This window comes from Mesoplodon mirus, assembly GCF_964341445.2.
Source record: "Mesoplodon mirus genome assembly, chromosome: 7".
NCBI classification, from domain to species: Eukaryota; Metazoa; Chordata; class Mammalia; order Artiodactyla; family Ziphiidae; genus Mesoplodon; species Mesoplodon mirus.
In genome coordinates, this window is record NC_138983.1 from 97,071,578 (window position 1) to 97,088,025 (window position 16,448).

Genomic DNA, 16,448 nt, shown 5'->3' on the forward strand with positions numbered 1-16,448 from the left:
CCAGGGCGGGGGCACTGAGGGGGAACCTTCGGCCACAGGTGTGAGGATGGACCTGAACCCAGGCTTCTGTGTCCTAGCCCAGGCCTCCACCCAGCAGCAAGCTTGGCTTCTTGAAAGCCCTATTCCCTCTAAACAGGGTATTTATCCTGGGAAGTTCCCCAAGGTTGGTCCTTGCACAGCATCCGTCTATGAAAAAGTCCCAGGGGAGGCACCATCATTCATCTGGTGTGATCACTGCTTGGCTGAGGCTCCACTGGGCGTGGGCACGCATGGGTATGCAGAGTTGGAGGGGATGGCGTGTCAGAATGGAAGAGGTGGTTGGGTGAATGATGCCTCCCCCCCAAAGATGTCTGGGTCCTAATCCTTAGAGCCTATGAACATTACCTGACAGGGCAGAAGGACCTTTGCAGATGTGATGAAGGTAAGGATCTTGAGATGCGGGCTTATCCTGGATTAGCTGGGGGGACCCAATATAGGTGCATGGGTTCTTACAAGAAGCAGACACAGGGAGTCTGACTACAGACAGACAAAGACGGTGATGTGACAGAAGCAGAGAGTTGAAGGTGCTCCTCTGCCGTGAGCCAAGGAAAGCGGGGAATTTTTATTTCCTCGCCTTTTCCAGTCTAGAGACTAGAAAAGGCAAGGAAACGGATTCTTTCCTAGAGCCTCCAGAAGGAACCAGCCCCTTGCCTTTACCTTAGCGAAACTGATTTTGGACCTTTGGCCTCCAGAACTGTAAAAGAATAAAGATGAGTTGTGTTAAGCCCCTAAGTTTGTGGTAATTTGTTAGAACAGCCATAGGAAACTAATATGGGGGGGGTGAAGGCAGGAGGTAGGATGAGAGGTGGGGAAATGCAGTGCATGTTCTGGAAGAGCTTAATTGGGGTAGAGCAGATGATGGGGGAGGGGAGGAGTAGAGGGAAGAGTTGGGATGGAAAGCTGAGTTCAGTTTGTGGCCAGCCTAGAACAGTAGCCTAAAGAGTATAAACTTGATTTAAACATCACTGAAATGTCACGAGTGTGACCTGTGTGCCCGGCCCTCTGCCAAGCAATCAACGCATCACCCCACTGTATTGTCCCGCCATCGCCTCCTTTTACACCTGAGGCGGTCGGGCTCTGAGACCTGTGGCTGCTGGACGCCACACAGCTGGCAAATGGCTGAGCCAGGGCTTGGGATCACAGTGGTGTGACTCCAGGGTCTGAGTCACTGCTATTTCAGCTTCTGATGGAGCAGTGAGTTGGCTTAATGAAGGGTGATTTTTTTTTTCAGAAAAATAACCAGGATGTATCAGAGATGAAGGAGCCAGCAGCATTTCTCAGCTGCAGCATCTCGACGTGTTGGGCGGGACAGTCCTCGTCGTGGGAGCCGTCCTGGGCACCGTAGGACGTTTAGCAGCATCCCTGGCCTCCACCTACTGGCTGCCAGGAGCATCACCCACCCAAGCTGTAATTATGAAAGATGAGAGGGTTTCAAGAAAGCAAACCGAGAGGGTTGGGTAGGCCAGAGAGAACATGGCGGGGGGAGCAAGCTGGGGCTTCAGTGCAGGGGGGGCCACGTCAGTTGCCAAAGAGGCAAAGACAATGTGGGAAGTTGGTGGTGAGCACACAGGGTGTAATGCACTTCAAGGTCTTAGTGGGACAGGAGTACAAGCAGTAGAAAAGGAGCTAAAGAAGCAGTGGTCCCAGTGAAGATGCACCAGCTTGAAGTGCATGTTTGATGACGAAGGAGAAAGATGGAGTGGGAGGCTGTAGACGCTGAAGAAGGAGGTCGTGATTCAGGAGCTTGTGCACAAGGTGGTCTGGGAGGGAGAGAGAAGGGGAGACTCAGGGAGGGAAGAGCTGCATTTGGAAAGAGAACGTAGTGAGGGAAGATGGAGGGAAAGGAGGAAAGGTGGGTGCGGAGAGAGACAGGAGGGGAGCTGAACAGGCTCGTGCCTGGGCCCTTGACCTCTGACAATGCCACTTGCTGAGAATTTCCAGCTTGGAAGAGTGAGAATAATAATATTATAATAATAGCTATTCAGTATTAACCACTTGCCGTGTGCCAGGCACCATGCCAGAAGTTTACCACGTGATATTTTCTGATCATTACAAACAGCCCAGCAAGGAAATGTGTTTGCATTTATAGGTGAGACACAGACGCCCAGCAAGGTTAAGCTATGGAGCTGGTAAGCAGTAGGATCAGAATTCAGACCTAGGTCTCTCATTCTCTTTTCAGAGAGACTAGAGGCTGGAGACTGAAGCGCTGGGCTGGCTTATGTGAAGGGTGCGTGAGGAGAGGGGCACTGGGTGGATCCCGAGATGGCAGAGATGGGTGATGCAGACTTGGGCTGTTGGAAAGAGGGATTTTCTTCTCTGGGAGAAGCAGCAATTCTTGATTATAGTTCTGGTTACAAAATTTACACATGCCTGTTACACAAATCCAAACAGGGCAGAAACCCATAAAGTGGAAAGTGTCCCCCCGCTGTATCCTCAGTGGCCGGCACACAGTAGGGCTGCAATAAATAGTTGTTGAACGACTGAGGGAAAGTCAAGGCTCACGCAGTCTTATCATGCTGGGATAATACTCTCAACACTTTTATGTCTTTTCCTCCAGATTTCTCCTGTGGTTGGATATTGGCATTTGAAAAAAAAAAAAAGAAAAGAAAAAAAAGGGGAGAACACTGTGCATATTGTATTACAACTTTCTTTTTTTTCACATAAAAATACTGCATATCTTGGATATCTGAGAAAGAGCGATTTTCTATGTATGCAGGGAATCCTTTTATTTGCAACAAAGTCTTGCAGAAATAGACACAATCAACTGAGCTTGCAAAGATCAATGTAAAAAGTCCTTTCTTTCCCTTATCAAAAGAAGCTGAGAAACCAGGCAGGAGGAGAGGGGAGCTGACTTTTAAGGTCCTCCTTAGATGTTTCCTGTCTTCCAGTGGGACCACACAGTAATCCTTCACCAATTAGATTTTTTTTTTTTAGGTCGCAGCTTTTTTATTTTTTAATTGAGATATAGTCAATGTAAAATATTGTATGTTTCAGGTGTACAACATAGTGATTCACAATTTTTAAAGGTTATATTCCATTTATAGTTATTATAAAATATTGGCTATGGGCTTCCCTGGTGGCGCAGTGGTTGAGAGTCTGCCTGCTAATGCAGGGGACACGGGTTCGGGCCCTGGTCTGGGAGGATCCCACATGCCGCGGAGCGACTAGGACCGTGAGCCGCAATTACTGAGCCTGCGCGTCTGGAGCCTGTGTTCCGCAACGAGAGAGGCCGCGATAGTGAGAGGCCAGCACACCACAATGAGGAGTGGCCCCCGCTTGCCACAACTAGAAAAAGCCCTCGCAGAGAAACGAAGACCCAAGACAGCCAAAAAAATAAATAAATAAACAAATGTGGGGTTTAAAAAAAAAAAAAGAAAAGAATTAAAAAAAATTAGGAAAAAGTGAAATTAAAAAAAATATATTGGCTATATTCCCTGTGCTGTAAAATATATCATTGTAGCTTATTTATTTTATACATAGTAGTTTGTACCTCTTTTTTTTAAATTGGAGTATAGCTGCTTTACGATGTTGTGTTAGTTTCAACTGTACAGCAACGTGAATCAGCTCTATGTATTCATATATCCCCTCTTTTTTGAATTTCCTTCCCATTCTGGTCACAAAAGGATGGAACGCTTCATGAATTTCCATGTCATCCTTGCACAGGGGCCATGCTAATCTTCTCTGTATTGTTCCAATTTTAGTATATGTGCTGCTGAAGTGAGCACGGTAGTTTGTTCCTCTTATTTCCCTACCTCTAACTTGTCCCTCCCCCTTTCCCGCTCCCCACTGGTAACCACTAGTTTGTTTTCTATATCTGTGAGTCTATTTCTTTTTTTCTTATATTCACTAGTTTTATTTTTTAGATTCCACATAAAAGTGGTATCATACAGTATTTGTCCTTTTCTGTCTGACTTATTTCACTAAGCATAGTACCCTCCAAGTCCATCCATGTTGCTGCAAATGGCAAAATTGCATTCTTTTTTATGGCTGTGTAGTATTCCACTGCATAGATATAGATATAGATATAGATATAGATATAGATATAAATATAGATATAGATATATCACATCTATTTTTGGGGGGTGGCCACACCATGCAGCTTGTGGGATCTTAGTTCCCCAACCAGGGACTGAACCTGGGCCGTAGCAGTGAAAGCGTCAACTCCTATCCACTGGACCGCCAGGGAATTCCCTACTGCATCTTCTTTATCCACTCATCTGTGGATGGGCACTTAGGTTGCTTTCATGTCTTGGCTATCGTAAATAATGCTGCTATGAACATTGGGGTGCATGTATCTTTTTGAATTAGTGTTTTCCATTTTAGGGGAATAAATACCCAGGAGTGGAATTGCTGGATCATGTGGTAGTTCTATTTTTAGTGTTTTGAGAAACCTTCAAACTGTTTTCCGTAGTGGCCACACCAATTTACATTTCCACCAACAGTGTACAAGGGTTCCCTTTTCTCCATATCCTCGCCAACACTTGTTATTTGCATTCTTTTTGGTGACGGCCATTCTGACAGGTGTTAGGTGATATCTTAACCAATCAGATCTTTAGTAGTGACCCCAATCTCCTGGGCTGCTCATGACATGATCCAACAATAGTTACTCAACCTGGATTTCCCTGAGGGATTTATTCCAGGATTTTACAGACCTAGCTCGTTACGTGCGTTTTATCCCTTAGGACAATATTTTAAAAGGCAGGTAGTATGGTGGTTCAGAGCAGGGGCTTTGAGGTCAGAGGGACCTGGATGGAGTCCCAGCTTTACCACTCGGCAGCTAGGAAATGCAGCCCATTGTCAAGAGCCGAGGAAGAAGGCCTGGGAAGAGAACTGAGTGCTCACGGCTAAGAAAATCTGACTAGCTGTCAAATAGAGATGCGGCAGGGGTCACAGGTAAAGGCACCTCGGCGTGAGTAAATCACGCTGCCCTACCTGTGTGCATACCCATCTGCTTGCCATCCACATTTAGTTCACATTAAATCAACAAGTATTCAAGGCTGATGTGGATGGCAGCTACCGTTTCCTAAGGCTTATGTGTGACCCCATGATTTGGGTACCACGTCGTTTAATCCTCACAACTACCTGGTGAGATCTTAACCCCATTTTATAACCAAGTAAACAGAGGCACACAGAAGTCGAGACCTGCTCACACAATGAGTGAGCGCACACTTGATAGTCACACCTTAGCAGCTGGTCTCCAAAGCCTGAACTCAGACTTATTCGTTCTAATGCAAATGGGGCTTTGCTGGGGCGAGGCCCGCGGCGCGCATCAGACACCCTTCACTCCAGGGAATGAAACTCTCAGGTTTGTCTCTGTTCAAGTTAACGACAGAACCTGTCCTCTAGGACCTGGGCATGTACCTGGTACCCCTCTGGATCTTCGGAGGGCGTGTGGGGTCACAGAAAAAGCACAAGTGCCAGGATCACAACGACCTCAGTTTGAGTCCTGACCCTACCATGCACCAGCTGTGTGACTTTGAGCAAGTTCCTTAATGTTATTGATACTCAGTTTCCTTACTTGCAAAATAAAGACGACAATAGTACCTGGCTCATTGGGCTGTTGGAAGATGAAAGTACACAGTACACGTAAAACAACTAACACAGTGACAAGTACCCAGGAGGAGTTAAACAAACCATGGTTCCTACCCTCCTCTTAGGAACTGTGAACACACAAGGCTCTTAGGACTGCTTGCGTATGGTGATGAGTGACTGGGGGATCCCCTGCTGGCCTCAGTAATGGGAAGTACCTTGAATCACTTATCATGGTGGACTAACACATAAAGAGTTTTTGAGCCAGCTTCTTCTTTTTTTTTAGCGGTACGTGGGCCTCTCACTGTTGTGGCCTCTCCTGTTGCGGAGCACAGGCTCCGGACGCGCAGGCTCAGCGGCCATGGCTCACGGGCCCAGCTGCTCCACGGCATGTGGGATCTTCCCGGACCGGGGCACGAACCCGTGTCCCCTGCATCGGCAGGTGGACTCTCAACCACTGCGCCACTAGGGAAGCCCCTGATGGCTTAATTTTGCAACCCATGTTTCTTTACGGGAATGTAAGACTAGATTTAGAGACAGAGGCTTCAGTGACTCCTAAAGCCTGGGGAGGGGACAGTGCACACATTGCTTGGCCCCGCTATTACTAGGATAGAGATCATGGTCTTTCCTTGTTTTAGTTCTGATTTTGAAGAACAGCTAGAACTGTGGGCCACATCTCTCTTGGTTTCACGCACACTCAGACTCTGCCATGATTACAACGACAGTAATACAGGGGTTGGGGAGGGGCTGGGTTGCCGGGAGCAATGCAGCGCCCCTGTTCTCTACGCTATCGGTGAGGGGCAGGCACTTACAGAAAAGTTCATCTGGATTTTGCCTCTCTTTTTTTTCTTAAACCCCACATTGTTTATTTATTTATTTTTTTGGCTGTCTTGGGTCTTCGTTTCTGTGAGAGGGCTTCCTCTAGTTGCGGCAAGCAGGGGCCACTCTTCATCGCGGTGCGCGGGCCTCTCACTATCGCGGCCTCTCGTTGCGGAGCACAGGCTGCAGACGCGCAGGCTCAGTAGTTGTGGCTCACGGGTCTAGCTGCTCCGCGGCATGTGGGATCCTCCCAGACCAGGGCTCGAACCCGTGTCCCCTGCATTAGCAGGCAGACTCCCAACCACTGTGCCACCAGGGAAGCCTTGCCTTTCTTTTTAAACACGTTTAAAAGAAATTCACACCACCTTCTGGATTACCTTAGACATATCCTGGCTGGGGTTGCTTAATCACCAGAGTTGAAAATCACTCCTCTATTCTCATTCATTATTGTAAGAATGTCAAATTTGCGCAGCCTCTCTGGAGCGCGCTTTGGCAAGTAGTATCAAGGATAAATGTTGGAGTTTCCCAGGTGTGGCCCTGGGCTCTCCCTTCTCATTCAATACTTTCTTCCTAGTGATACCATTCACACGTATGGCTTTAATCACCATCCATCCATCCACCCGTCCATCCATCCCATCTGACTAAGCACCCGCTATGTGGCACATGTTCTTCTGGGTTCCAGGGCCACATCACTGATACGGTTGGATATCCAGGGTGACAGCTGCGTCCTTGGCACCTCACTTTGGATGTCTACAGGCACCTCACACTCATCTTCCCTCTCAAACCTGGTCCTCCTGTGGCATTCTTTACTCTGGATTTTAGTGAAGGAACCACATCTGTACTTTTAACACAAGCCAGAAACCTGGAGATCTGTAGCCCCCTTTCTCTCCATCACTTCCCTTCTAGCCATATCTAACTCCATCACTGAGGCCTGTTGATTCATCTCTTAAATGCCCCTGGAATCTTCTCTCTTGCTCCGTCCCCTCCATTGCCACAGTGAGGGCCACCATCGTGTCTTGTGACAGCCTCCTAACTGCTCTCCCGGGGTTCTGTGCTGGCCACCTTCCTGTACATTTTCCACTCGTGGCCAAGATGACTGTCTCCAAATGCAAGCCTGTTCCATCAGTTCCTTACTTAAAACCTTTCGTGGGCTTCTCTCTGCTCTCAGGTTAAAGCAGAGCTTCTTACCAGTGCTCTGCAAGCCCCCGGCCACACCATGATACAGCCCCTGTGGACCTCCTTCACCAGTCCCTGCCCTCTGCCTCCATTTCTTTTAGTCCCGTGAGTTTTCCATGCTTCCTTCGATCCCACCACGCTGCTCCCTCCACCCAGAATGCCCTCCCCTCCCCTCTTTGGCAAATAACTCCTATGCACCCTGCAGTTGCCCTGCCGTCCCTGACCAGGTCAGAGCCCTGCACTTCTCCTTCAAAGCAACTGTCATGATTAAAGTTTTACATGTGAGTGATTTTTCAGTTAATGCCCCACCCCTATTCCTCCCTGAGACCCTAAGATCTACAAGCGCAGGGAGAGTGCCTGTTAGTTCCCCAATATTTTATTATGAAAGATTTCAAATGTACAGTGAAGAGGGAGGAATTTTACAGCCAACATCCATATACCCCATAACCTGAATTCTACCTGTTTCTGACCCCATTATATTTCCAACCTGCACTGTGCCTGGTATCTAGGAGGCCTGCGATAAATCTTTGTTGAATGAAAGTGGTTCATATCCTTCCACATCTAGGATGATAAAGATAAGATGAACAGGTATGTGTGAATAATATTTATGTCAGCCTCATCTATTAAGTGTGAAAAACTGGAAGCAACTTAAATGCCCATTATAGAGGACTGGCTAAATAAATTACGGTACACCCTTCAGAATGGGGTTCCTTGCCATCAGTGACAGCGATGATGTAGATCTGTGTGTATTGACATGGAAGGGTGCTCCAGATGTACTGTTAGGAATGAAACTAAAGGAAATTGGGTATAATATGACATTATTCTTTTGTAAAGTTAAAAAATCAATACACGTGGATAGGTAGTGCCTATTTTATGCCAGGTACTATTTTAAGTACTTTACATGTATCAATGCATTTTAATCCTCACAAAAATCCTAAGGGGTGAGTATTCCCTATTATCCCCATTTTACAGGTAAAGAAACAGGCACAGAGAGGGGAAGTAACTTGCCTAGAATCACACAGCTCTTTCCATGGGAAAATGCCCTGGAAGTTCCACACAAAATATGATCGTAGTGACGATACCAAACGCTAGCGAGGATGTGAAGCAACAGGAACTCTCATTCATTGTTGGCGGGAACGCAAAACAGCCACTTTGGAAAAGAGTTTTGTGGTTTTCTTAAAAACTAAACGTACTCTACGGACTTCCCTGGTGGCCTAGTGGTTAAGAATCCGCCTGCCAATGCAAGGGACACAGGTTCAAGCCCTGGTCTGGGAAGATCCCACATGCCACGGAGCAACTAAGCCTGTGTGCCACAACTACTGAGCCTGTGCTCTAGAGCCCGTGAGCCACAACTACTGAGACCGTGTGCCACAACTACTGAAGCCTGCGCACCTAGAGCCCATGCAACGCAACAAGAGAAGCCACTGCAATGAGAAGCCCGTGCACCACAAGGAAGAGTAGCCCCCGCTTGCGGTAACTAGAGAAAGCCCGTGCGCAGCAATGAAGACCCAATGCAGCCAAAAATAAATAAAATAAAATAAATTAATTAAAAAAAAAACTAAATGTACTCTAACCACACGATTCAGCAACCGCGCCCTTGGTATTTACTCAAAGAAGTTGAAAACATGTCCACACAAAACCCTGCACGTGGACGTTTATGGCAGCTTTATTCATAACTGCCAAAACTTGGAAGCCACCAGGATGTCCTTCAGTAGGTGAATGGATAATGGAATATTATTGGGCACTTAAAAAGAAAAAAAGAGCTATCAAGCCATGAAAAGACTTGGAGGAAACGAAAATGCATATTACTAAATAAAAGAAACTAATCTGAAAAGTTGTATGATTCCAACTACATGATATCCTGGAAAAGGCAAAAACTATGGCGACGGTAAAAAGATCTGTGGTTGCCAGGGGCTGCGGGGGGGCTGGGAGGGAGCACAGAGGATTTTCAGGGCAGTGAAACTATTCTTTTTTTGGGGGGGGATAGGTTCTTTTATTTGGAATAAAAATGTCCAGTTTTGAAAAGAAAAGACGTTATCTTAAAAACTTAAGTCCTCAAACCACAGGTTTCCCCATGACGAGTTGAATTCCTGAACACTGCAGAGGGATTACTGGAGATGTTGATTACTTAAGGCACTAATAGGAAGGCACTGAAGAACAGCAGGGCCAGGCTTCAATCAGACAAACATGCGCTGCCCTGGAGGAATTGCATAGGCTGGCTTTGAAGTTGGCTTCTCCTTTGCTTCTTTTTATTTTGTTAAACTTGTAGCTTTACTTTCCTCAATTTCTAGAATATCAGTTTCTAGATATTTGGGTTTATGGGTTATCATCATTTTGCTTTATTACCACGTCCCTGATCTGTAACTTCACCCACCCCACTTCCCCTCTATGGACTCCACAGGTGGCTTTTAATGAATTCTGCGTACTTTCTGTTACTGTGTAGTTACAGAGTGACCTGAGAAGTGAAACTCATAAATCGAGTTGACCTAATACCAGGGCTTTGTGCACAGAATCCACCAATCTGCTCAGAGATGGCCTGATCTGAACCACATCCCCCGCCGTGCTCCCTGGCTTCTGCTTAGGGCAGTAGATTTGGGATCAAAGGCACCTTCAGGACTGGACCATCTTCCCGGTGGAGCATCGTGATTTACAGGGCCTCTGGGTCCTCCCCGGGGTGGGCCTCATTATTGGTGGACCTGCTGGTCTCAGGACTTAATGAAGCTCAGGTTGTTGATGTCTCATCGCAGAAAGAATTCAGTGAGAGACAAAGTGATAGGTAAGACGTGGACTTATTTAGAGAGAAACACACTCCACAGACAGAGCGTGGGCCATCTCAGAAGGCGAGAAAGGCCAGGGCAGGGAAACGATTCTGTATGATATTATAATGGTGGATACATGTCATCACACATTTGTCCAAGTCCAAACCCATAGGATGTACAACACCAAGAGTGACCCCTACACAGCACTGTAAATCAACTACACTCCAATAAAATTAAAATGAAAAAGAGTGAACCCTAATATAAACCATGGACTTTGGGTGATTAGGACGTGTCAATGTAGGTTCATCAGTCCTGACAACTGTACCTCTCTGGTGCTGATGCTGATAAATGGGGGAGGCTGTGTATGAGTGGGGACAGGGGGTACCTGGGAAATCTCTGTATCATCCTCTCAATTTTGCCATGAACATAAAACTGCTCTAAAAAACGTCTCTACTCTATATATGTATATATATGGTTACTTCTGAGAGAGAAGATTTAGCATAATTTCGATTTTTCCTTTTGCCACTGTCACGTCTCATTTTTCTCCAGTAGTCACATCTCACTTGTGTACTTTTTTCCAGGAACACTGCTTCTCAAGTGGTGAAGCAAAGTGAAGTCTGGAGAAGGGAACACTTGGCCACATACCTAAGAAGCCTCCCTCAATAGATGTCCCATCGTGATCAGATTCAACGCAATATTTCAGTCATGTAACTATGTGAGAAAAGAGTTTCAATCACCTTTGTCGGAGCTGGAGAACTGGATCCCCACCTCGTGGAGGAGATGCTCCGTTTCCTCCAGCCAGGACAGTGACAGGCGCAAGATGTCCAGTGCCACCTTCTGGAGCCCTGAGACAGGTGGGCTCACCTGCAGGTGCTGCAGGAGGTCGACCTCCTTCTTCAGCTCATTGCTAGAGCAAGACATTGTCATGCACGCCTGGAAAGAGATGAGGTCGTGAGGAGCCCGGGCACCATCGCCAGAAATACCACCTGACGGTTGTGACCCATACAGAGCAGTGTTCTTGACGGGCCCGTGAAGCAGGCAGAGCCGTATGTTGGCCGCCCTGTGACGGCCCAGTTTTACTTCCCTTTTTCGGGGGGCGGAAGGAAGGAGGCAGCTTTTATTTCACGTGCACTCTAACTGGGACTCTGGATGGACAAATAGACCCTTTGTTTAGGTATAGGCAATTCCAAAGCCAAATTGCCAAGGACGATTTGGCTGAAAGGGGAAGCAAATTTGGTTACAGAATTCCTGCTGAGATCAACACACAAGCTGGTCATAAAGTGCGGTTTCCTGATTTGAAAGAGTGCTGACAAGCCAACATTTGCCCAGACTCCCCAAATAGTAGCTGCATATTTCCAGAGAAAGCAGAAGCAGCTGCCTGATGTGATAAGCTGGATCCCTGCGTGGGGGCCATGAAGTGGGGGCTCTGCCAGACCCTCTGGTCCAATAAGGGTAAGAGCAGCCTTCCACTGCTGGGACAGAAAAGAAAACTGCAAATAAAGAGCAGAAGGTTTCTTTGGTTTCTCTGGAAATAACACGGGGCTGTTTTTTTTCCCCCGGGGTCTGGGGCCTCCCAAAGGCAGTACTTGGAGTGTGTCGGGCAGCTTCTCCTTGGCCACACCAAGTTCACCTGGGAGGCATTTCTGGAGGTCCTTTGTTTTCTGATCTCAAACAGATTTCTCCAACAAGAGAAAAGGTGGACTAAAAGCAGAGCTGGACAATTTCCTGAACAAGGAGCACAAAAATGAGACACAGGGGACATTTGAGGAATGGAGAAGGGGGCACCTGGCAACTGTCTAAGGATGTCTTCAGCTTCTTGATGTTCTGGGTGATTTCCTCCTCTTTGCAGCTGCTGAGCTGGGTCTCCTTCTGCAGGGTCCGCTTTTGCTGCCAAACGTTGCTATTGTCCTCTGTGACCCTGCTGCTCTTTTCTGGTAACTGGTGAGAAAAAGAAAAAAAAAAAAGATTTAAAATGCAGGGTGGGGCTTCCCTGGTGGCGCGGTGGTTGGGAGTCTGCCTGCCGATGCAGGGGATGCGGGTTCAAGCCCTGGTCGGGGAAGATCCCACATGCCGCGGAGCAACTGGGCCTGTGAGCCACAACTACTGAGCCTGCGCGTCTGGAGCCTGTGCTCCGCAACAAGAGAGGCCGCGATAGTGAGAGGCCCGCGCACCGCGATGAAGGGTGGCCCCTGCTCGCCGCAACTGGAGAAAGCCCTCGCACAGAAACGAAGACCCAACCCAGCAAAAATTAATTAATTAATTAATTAATTAAAATGCAGGGTGGCTCTGGGGGGAGGGGACCTGGAGGGCTTCAGCTTAAGCTCGGAGGAGGGAGGTCCTGGTGTGTTTTGGGGTTGGCTCTGGAGCGTGGATATTGGCTCTGTTACCGGGGCATGTTTCCCAGGATCAGAGATGGTGTTTTAAGAGCCAAAGGCCTGTCATGTGGCCACGAGTGTGTTCTAGATTCTTCTGCATTCTGGGAGGGATTCATCACGCTGAGCCTGATGCTGTGGGCTCCTAAAAAGGAGGTCGTCCGAGAGAAGCCCGTGGTATGATCTTGTGACCCGCGCGCTGACACCCAGGATTGGAGAGGATAAACGGAAGGATAATAAGGCATCGTTACAGCCAGAGGCCCACCCTCACTGCCATCTGCCACTTCAGGAGGAACGAGCGAGCGAGGACGCACTGTCCATGCTGAGGCCGCCCCTTTCCTCGCGGGGCTAACGGAGGTTCACCGTGCGGGTCTGCCGACCAGACACAGTCCTGGGTGGTTTAATTTGATTTTCACAGAAACACTGCAAGGGAGTTTAACTGGCTTTTACTTGAAAAGCCAGGAAATCCCAGAAAATCAAAACAAATCTTTATGGTGTAGCAACAGTGTGAAAATTATGTGCCACCAACAAAAAACAGGAACATATGCTCCCAGTGTCTGGAGCCCCGGGTCCCTGAAGGAGAAAGTGGGGAAGAGAGACGAGCCTGCTGATTGGAGACGGGTGTGTCCTGGAACGGTTTCACGCGTCCGCAGGTGGCCTTGAGGACCCGACCTCTGAAAAGCTCCAGCTGCAGCACAAAGAAAGGGAAGGGGATGAGGTGAGGGGCGCAGCTGCAGCGGCAAGGCTGGGGGAGGCGCCTCCGTCGCTGGGTCTGGGAGAAATCGGTGAGAAGGCTCTGCACGCCTTCAGTGGTCATTATGGGTAATTAACACCTTCACCTCTCACCGGAAGGGGCAGTGCCCACACAAGAGAGGGGGACAGCAGGTTTTAATGACTTTTCAGGTGTGCCCGCCTAACCTAGCCGACGCACACGGTCAGCACACACACGTCTCGGGCTCTCGGAAGAGCCACTTGCTGCCAATTATCCAGTGGGAAGTCCAGGGCCGGGAGCGCTCTTCCGTAATTGCTACGTTGGCACCAGGCTGTGAGATAAACATTGAGGCTGTCAGCCCGGGTAACTCGTGTCATCAGCAAGGGCGCCTGGGGAGAGAAGGAGGAGCTGCCTGCTGCCGTTTTGTGCCTTAGACCTTGTGTCCTGAAGACGACGTCTCCTGTACTCCTCTCCAGGTCCCCGGAGCCTGGTGCAGCGCCTGCCACACAGCAGGCACTCAATAAACGTTCATCGAATGCTTAGAACAGAAACACCTGTCAAGTCAGATGTTCAAAGTCCTCTCCTTCAGTTCAGCCAGTTTTTACTGAGTGCCTCCCTGATGCTGGTGTCTTCATATTACGGATGATGAAACAACGCAGTTAAATTAAGTCAGGGCTTCTAGAATGACGAGTTCAAGATGCCCCAGGCTCATGAGACTTGAACGGCAAAGAAGCCCAAGTTTCTCTGGAAATTTCCCAACGTGATGGCCCTTGGACTGGGTTTTTGGCTCACTGGCAAAATGTGGTCATGAAAGGCTCTAAAACAGAGCCCTGAAGGACCACAAGGGCCACAGAATCAATGAGAACGTGAACAGGTCCTAAGACACAGGAGTCTGCTGCACACCAGGGAGCTCTGGGAAGCCAAGTAGAGGAATTGTGACTCTCCTAAGGACACCTCTGCAGTCATCCTGCCAGAAGCCAGCTGGGTGATTGGAGGGACTCTGGGTCGTCTGCTGGTTTCATGGCCAAGGGAGGGTCCTAGGTCGCCCGAGGAAGAGGTTATGCAGAGGGCCCTGTGGGCAATGGCCCGTGTTATCACCAGAGGCGCCCTACAGGACTGCTTGGTGGGGGGTGGGGGTGGGGAGGGACAGGTCCTGCTGGATGGTGGGCTGAGTCCTGTGGTCACTGGCCTGGGGAAGGGCAGGACCTCAGGCCGGGAGCGGGCTGTGGAGACAAGGGGGTGAAGCAGCAAGGCCCAGGCAGCGCAGAGAAGCCTTGTTCGTCCTTTCTCTCTCGAGTCTAGACCTGGAGGAATCTCAGTGTCTCTGAGGGTCTTCCTGGATGACCCCTGGCCAGAGCCATGACCAGGCGCTCGGCAAGTGGCGCAGATCATGCCCTCAAGGCGGGTGTTCGCCGTGGGTGCAGAGTGCCAGCAAGGTGAGGGGTAGCCCAGGTGCACGGAGGGAAGCCCAGGCTGGCGGGCTCTCTGCCTTGCTAAGGGGTCGGCACCCTGCAGGAGAAAGGACACCGGGGGTGATGGTGTGGAAGTTGGTTGAAGAGGCTTTCAAACCTGCCTGAGGGTCAGCATCATCATTTAACTTGTGGGTGCCTCTGAAGTTCAGCGCGTGGGACAAATTCCGGTCACACTGATGGTTCAGGCTTGGATGCTACCAAACTCAAGGGCTTTGGGAGCTGGGCTGGGTGGGACGGAGGGCTCCTTTAAGGATCGTGGTTCTTAACCTTTTTTGGTGGTTTACAAATCCTTCTGAGCATCCAATGAGTGACGAGGTGGACTCACTCTCCCAGAAAAAGAAAAGCACAAACACATACACGCAAAACGTTCTTGGTCCCCCTGGAGCCGTGGCTGCCAGGAGAGGATGCCTTGTGGAGGGGCCCAAGATGGGCTGCCCTCGGTGGGCTGTGTTCTGGAGGGCCAGTGCCCCATCTTGGGTTCTCGTTTGCTCTCCCTTAGCCTTTGGTGAAGGCTCGTTTGCATGTTCTGGCCCTCATGTCTGTGCCACGTGTCAGAGGAAGGGCCACTGGGCCATCTTGGGTCAGAGCCCTGGGAAATGGCCCTCTCCCCACCCTGCCCACCTCCACCTGGCATAAGCTGTGGTATTCTGGGTTTTACTTTATTAAGAAAAGTGGCAGGACTTCCCTGGCGCTCCAGTGGTTAAGACTCCATGCAGCCACTGCAGGGGGCACGGGTTCCATCCCTGGTCGGGGAACTAAAATCCTGCAAGCCACGCGGTTCGGCCAAACAAAACAAACAAACAAACAAACAGAAATGTGGCAATTCCCTGGGGACACTGACTGTAGCATCTCTTTGGGGGCCCAGAGGAAGAAAGATCGCTCTAAATGTCAGGACAAAAAATGTGAAGGAGAAAGTGCTAGAAACACCACCGGGGTCAAGAGCTCAAACCCTTCCCAAGAGGGAACCGCACAGCTGGTTCACTGGGGTGGGCCTTGAGCTGGGACTGGCTGCTTGGTCAGGGTCTCAGGCAACAGCAAACACTGGAGTGGGCAGCTTCCCAGAAGGAAAAGCCTCTTTAGTGAAATCCACGGGGACGCGGAAGCTGCACAAAGCCCTGCCCCTGAGATAAGCGGGTGAACTAAGGCAGGCCGTCTTCCTCCTCATTCATCCCTGCCGGCCGCTTGGGTGCGGGATTCCGTGGAGAGCACGGGCCCGTGAAGGGGCTCTGCAGCACACCTACCTGACCTACTGCCCTTTCCAAATTGGCTTTAATGAGGTTTTCTCTGTTCCTCATTTCTTTCAGCTGAAGCAATTTCCTTCTGCAATCCTCCCGAAGCTTCTCTTCCACCTGAAAGGATGATGAAAGTGTGGGCTTGCTGCTAATGTGATCATCATGCCCTCTGGGGAAACTCTTCTGGGTGGGCTAATGGCAGTGGGGGAGTCCCTGAGGGGTAGGGACAGCTGCAGCCCAGCAGCAGGGGTCACAGGCATGCACAGGGTGGAGGCAAACTCACAGGGAGTTGCCCCCTACGGGAAAGGGCCGAGCTCTGCACCCGGGGCTCAACTATG

At 49.3% G+C, this 16,448-nt stretch overlaps 3 protein-coding genes and 1 pseudogene across 4 annotated transcripts in view; all 4 read right to left on the reverse strand.

The window, feature by feature from the left end:
• Positions 1-16,448, reverse strand: part of LOC309808894 (centrosomal protein of 78 kDa-like) — a 981,446-nt pseudogene that overhangs the window by 580,287 nt on the left and 384,711 nt on the right. The gene's annotated exons all lie outside the window — the stretch shown is intronic.
• The window catches only part of LOC309807680 (interferon regulatory factor 6-like), a 445,413-nt gene that overhangs the window by 187,161 nt on the left and 241,804 nt on the right, over positions 1-16,448 (reverse strand). The gene's annotated exons all lie outside the window — the stretch shown is intronic.
• The window catches only part of LOC309808078 (forkhead-associated domain-containing protein 1-like), a gene marked incomplete at both ends in the record, with an annotated part of 196,499 nt that overhangs the window by 12,917 nt on the left and 167,134 nt on the right, over positions 1-16,448 (reverse strand). The window lies entirely within an intron of this gene.
• Positions 1-16,448, reverse strand: part of LOC309808079 (forkhead-associated domain-containing protein 1-like) — a gene marked incomplete at both ends in the record, with an annotated part of 92,131 nt that overhangs the window by 4,724 nt on the left and 70,959 nt on the right. The window contains 5 exons of the mRNA XM_082628086.1: positions 5,401-5,417; positions 11,060-11,255; positions 12,108-12,260; positions 13,299-13,382; positions 16,120-16,227. Of these exons, the coding sequence (XP_082484212.1) occupies positions 5,401-5,417; positions 11,060-11,255; positions 12,108-12,260; positions 13,299-13,382; positions 16,120-16,227 (558 nt within the window). The remainder of the gene's footprint in view (positions 1-5,400; positions 5,418-11,059; positions 11,256-12,107; positions 12,261-13,298; positions 13,383-16,119; positions 16,228-16,448) is intronic.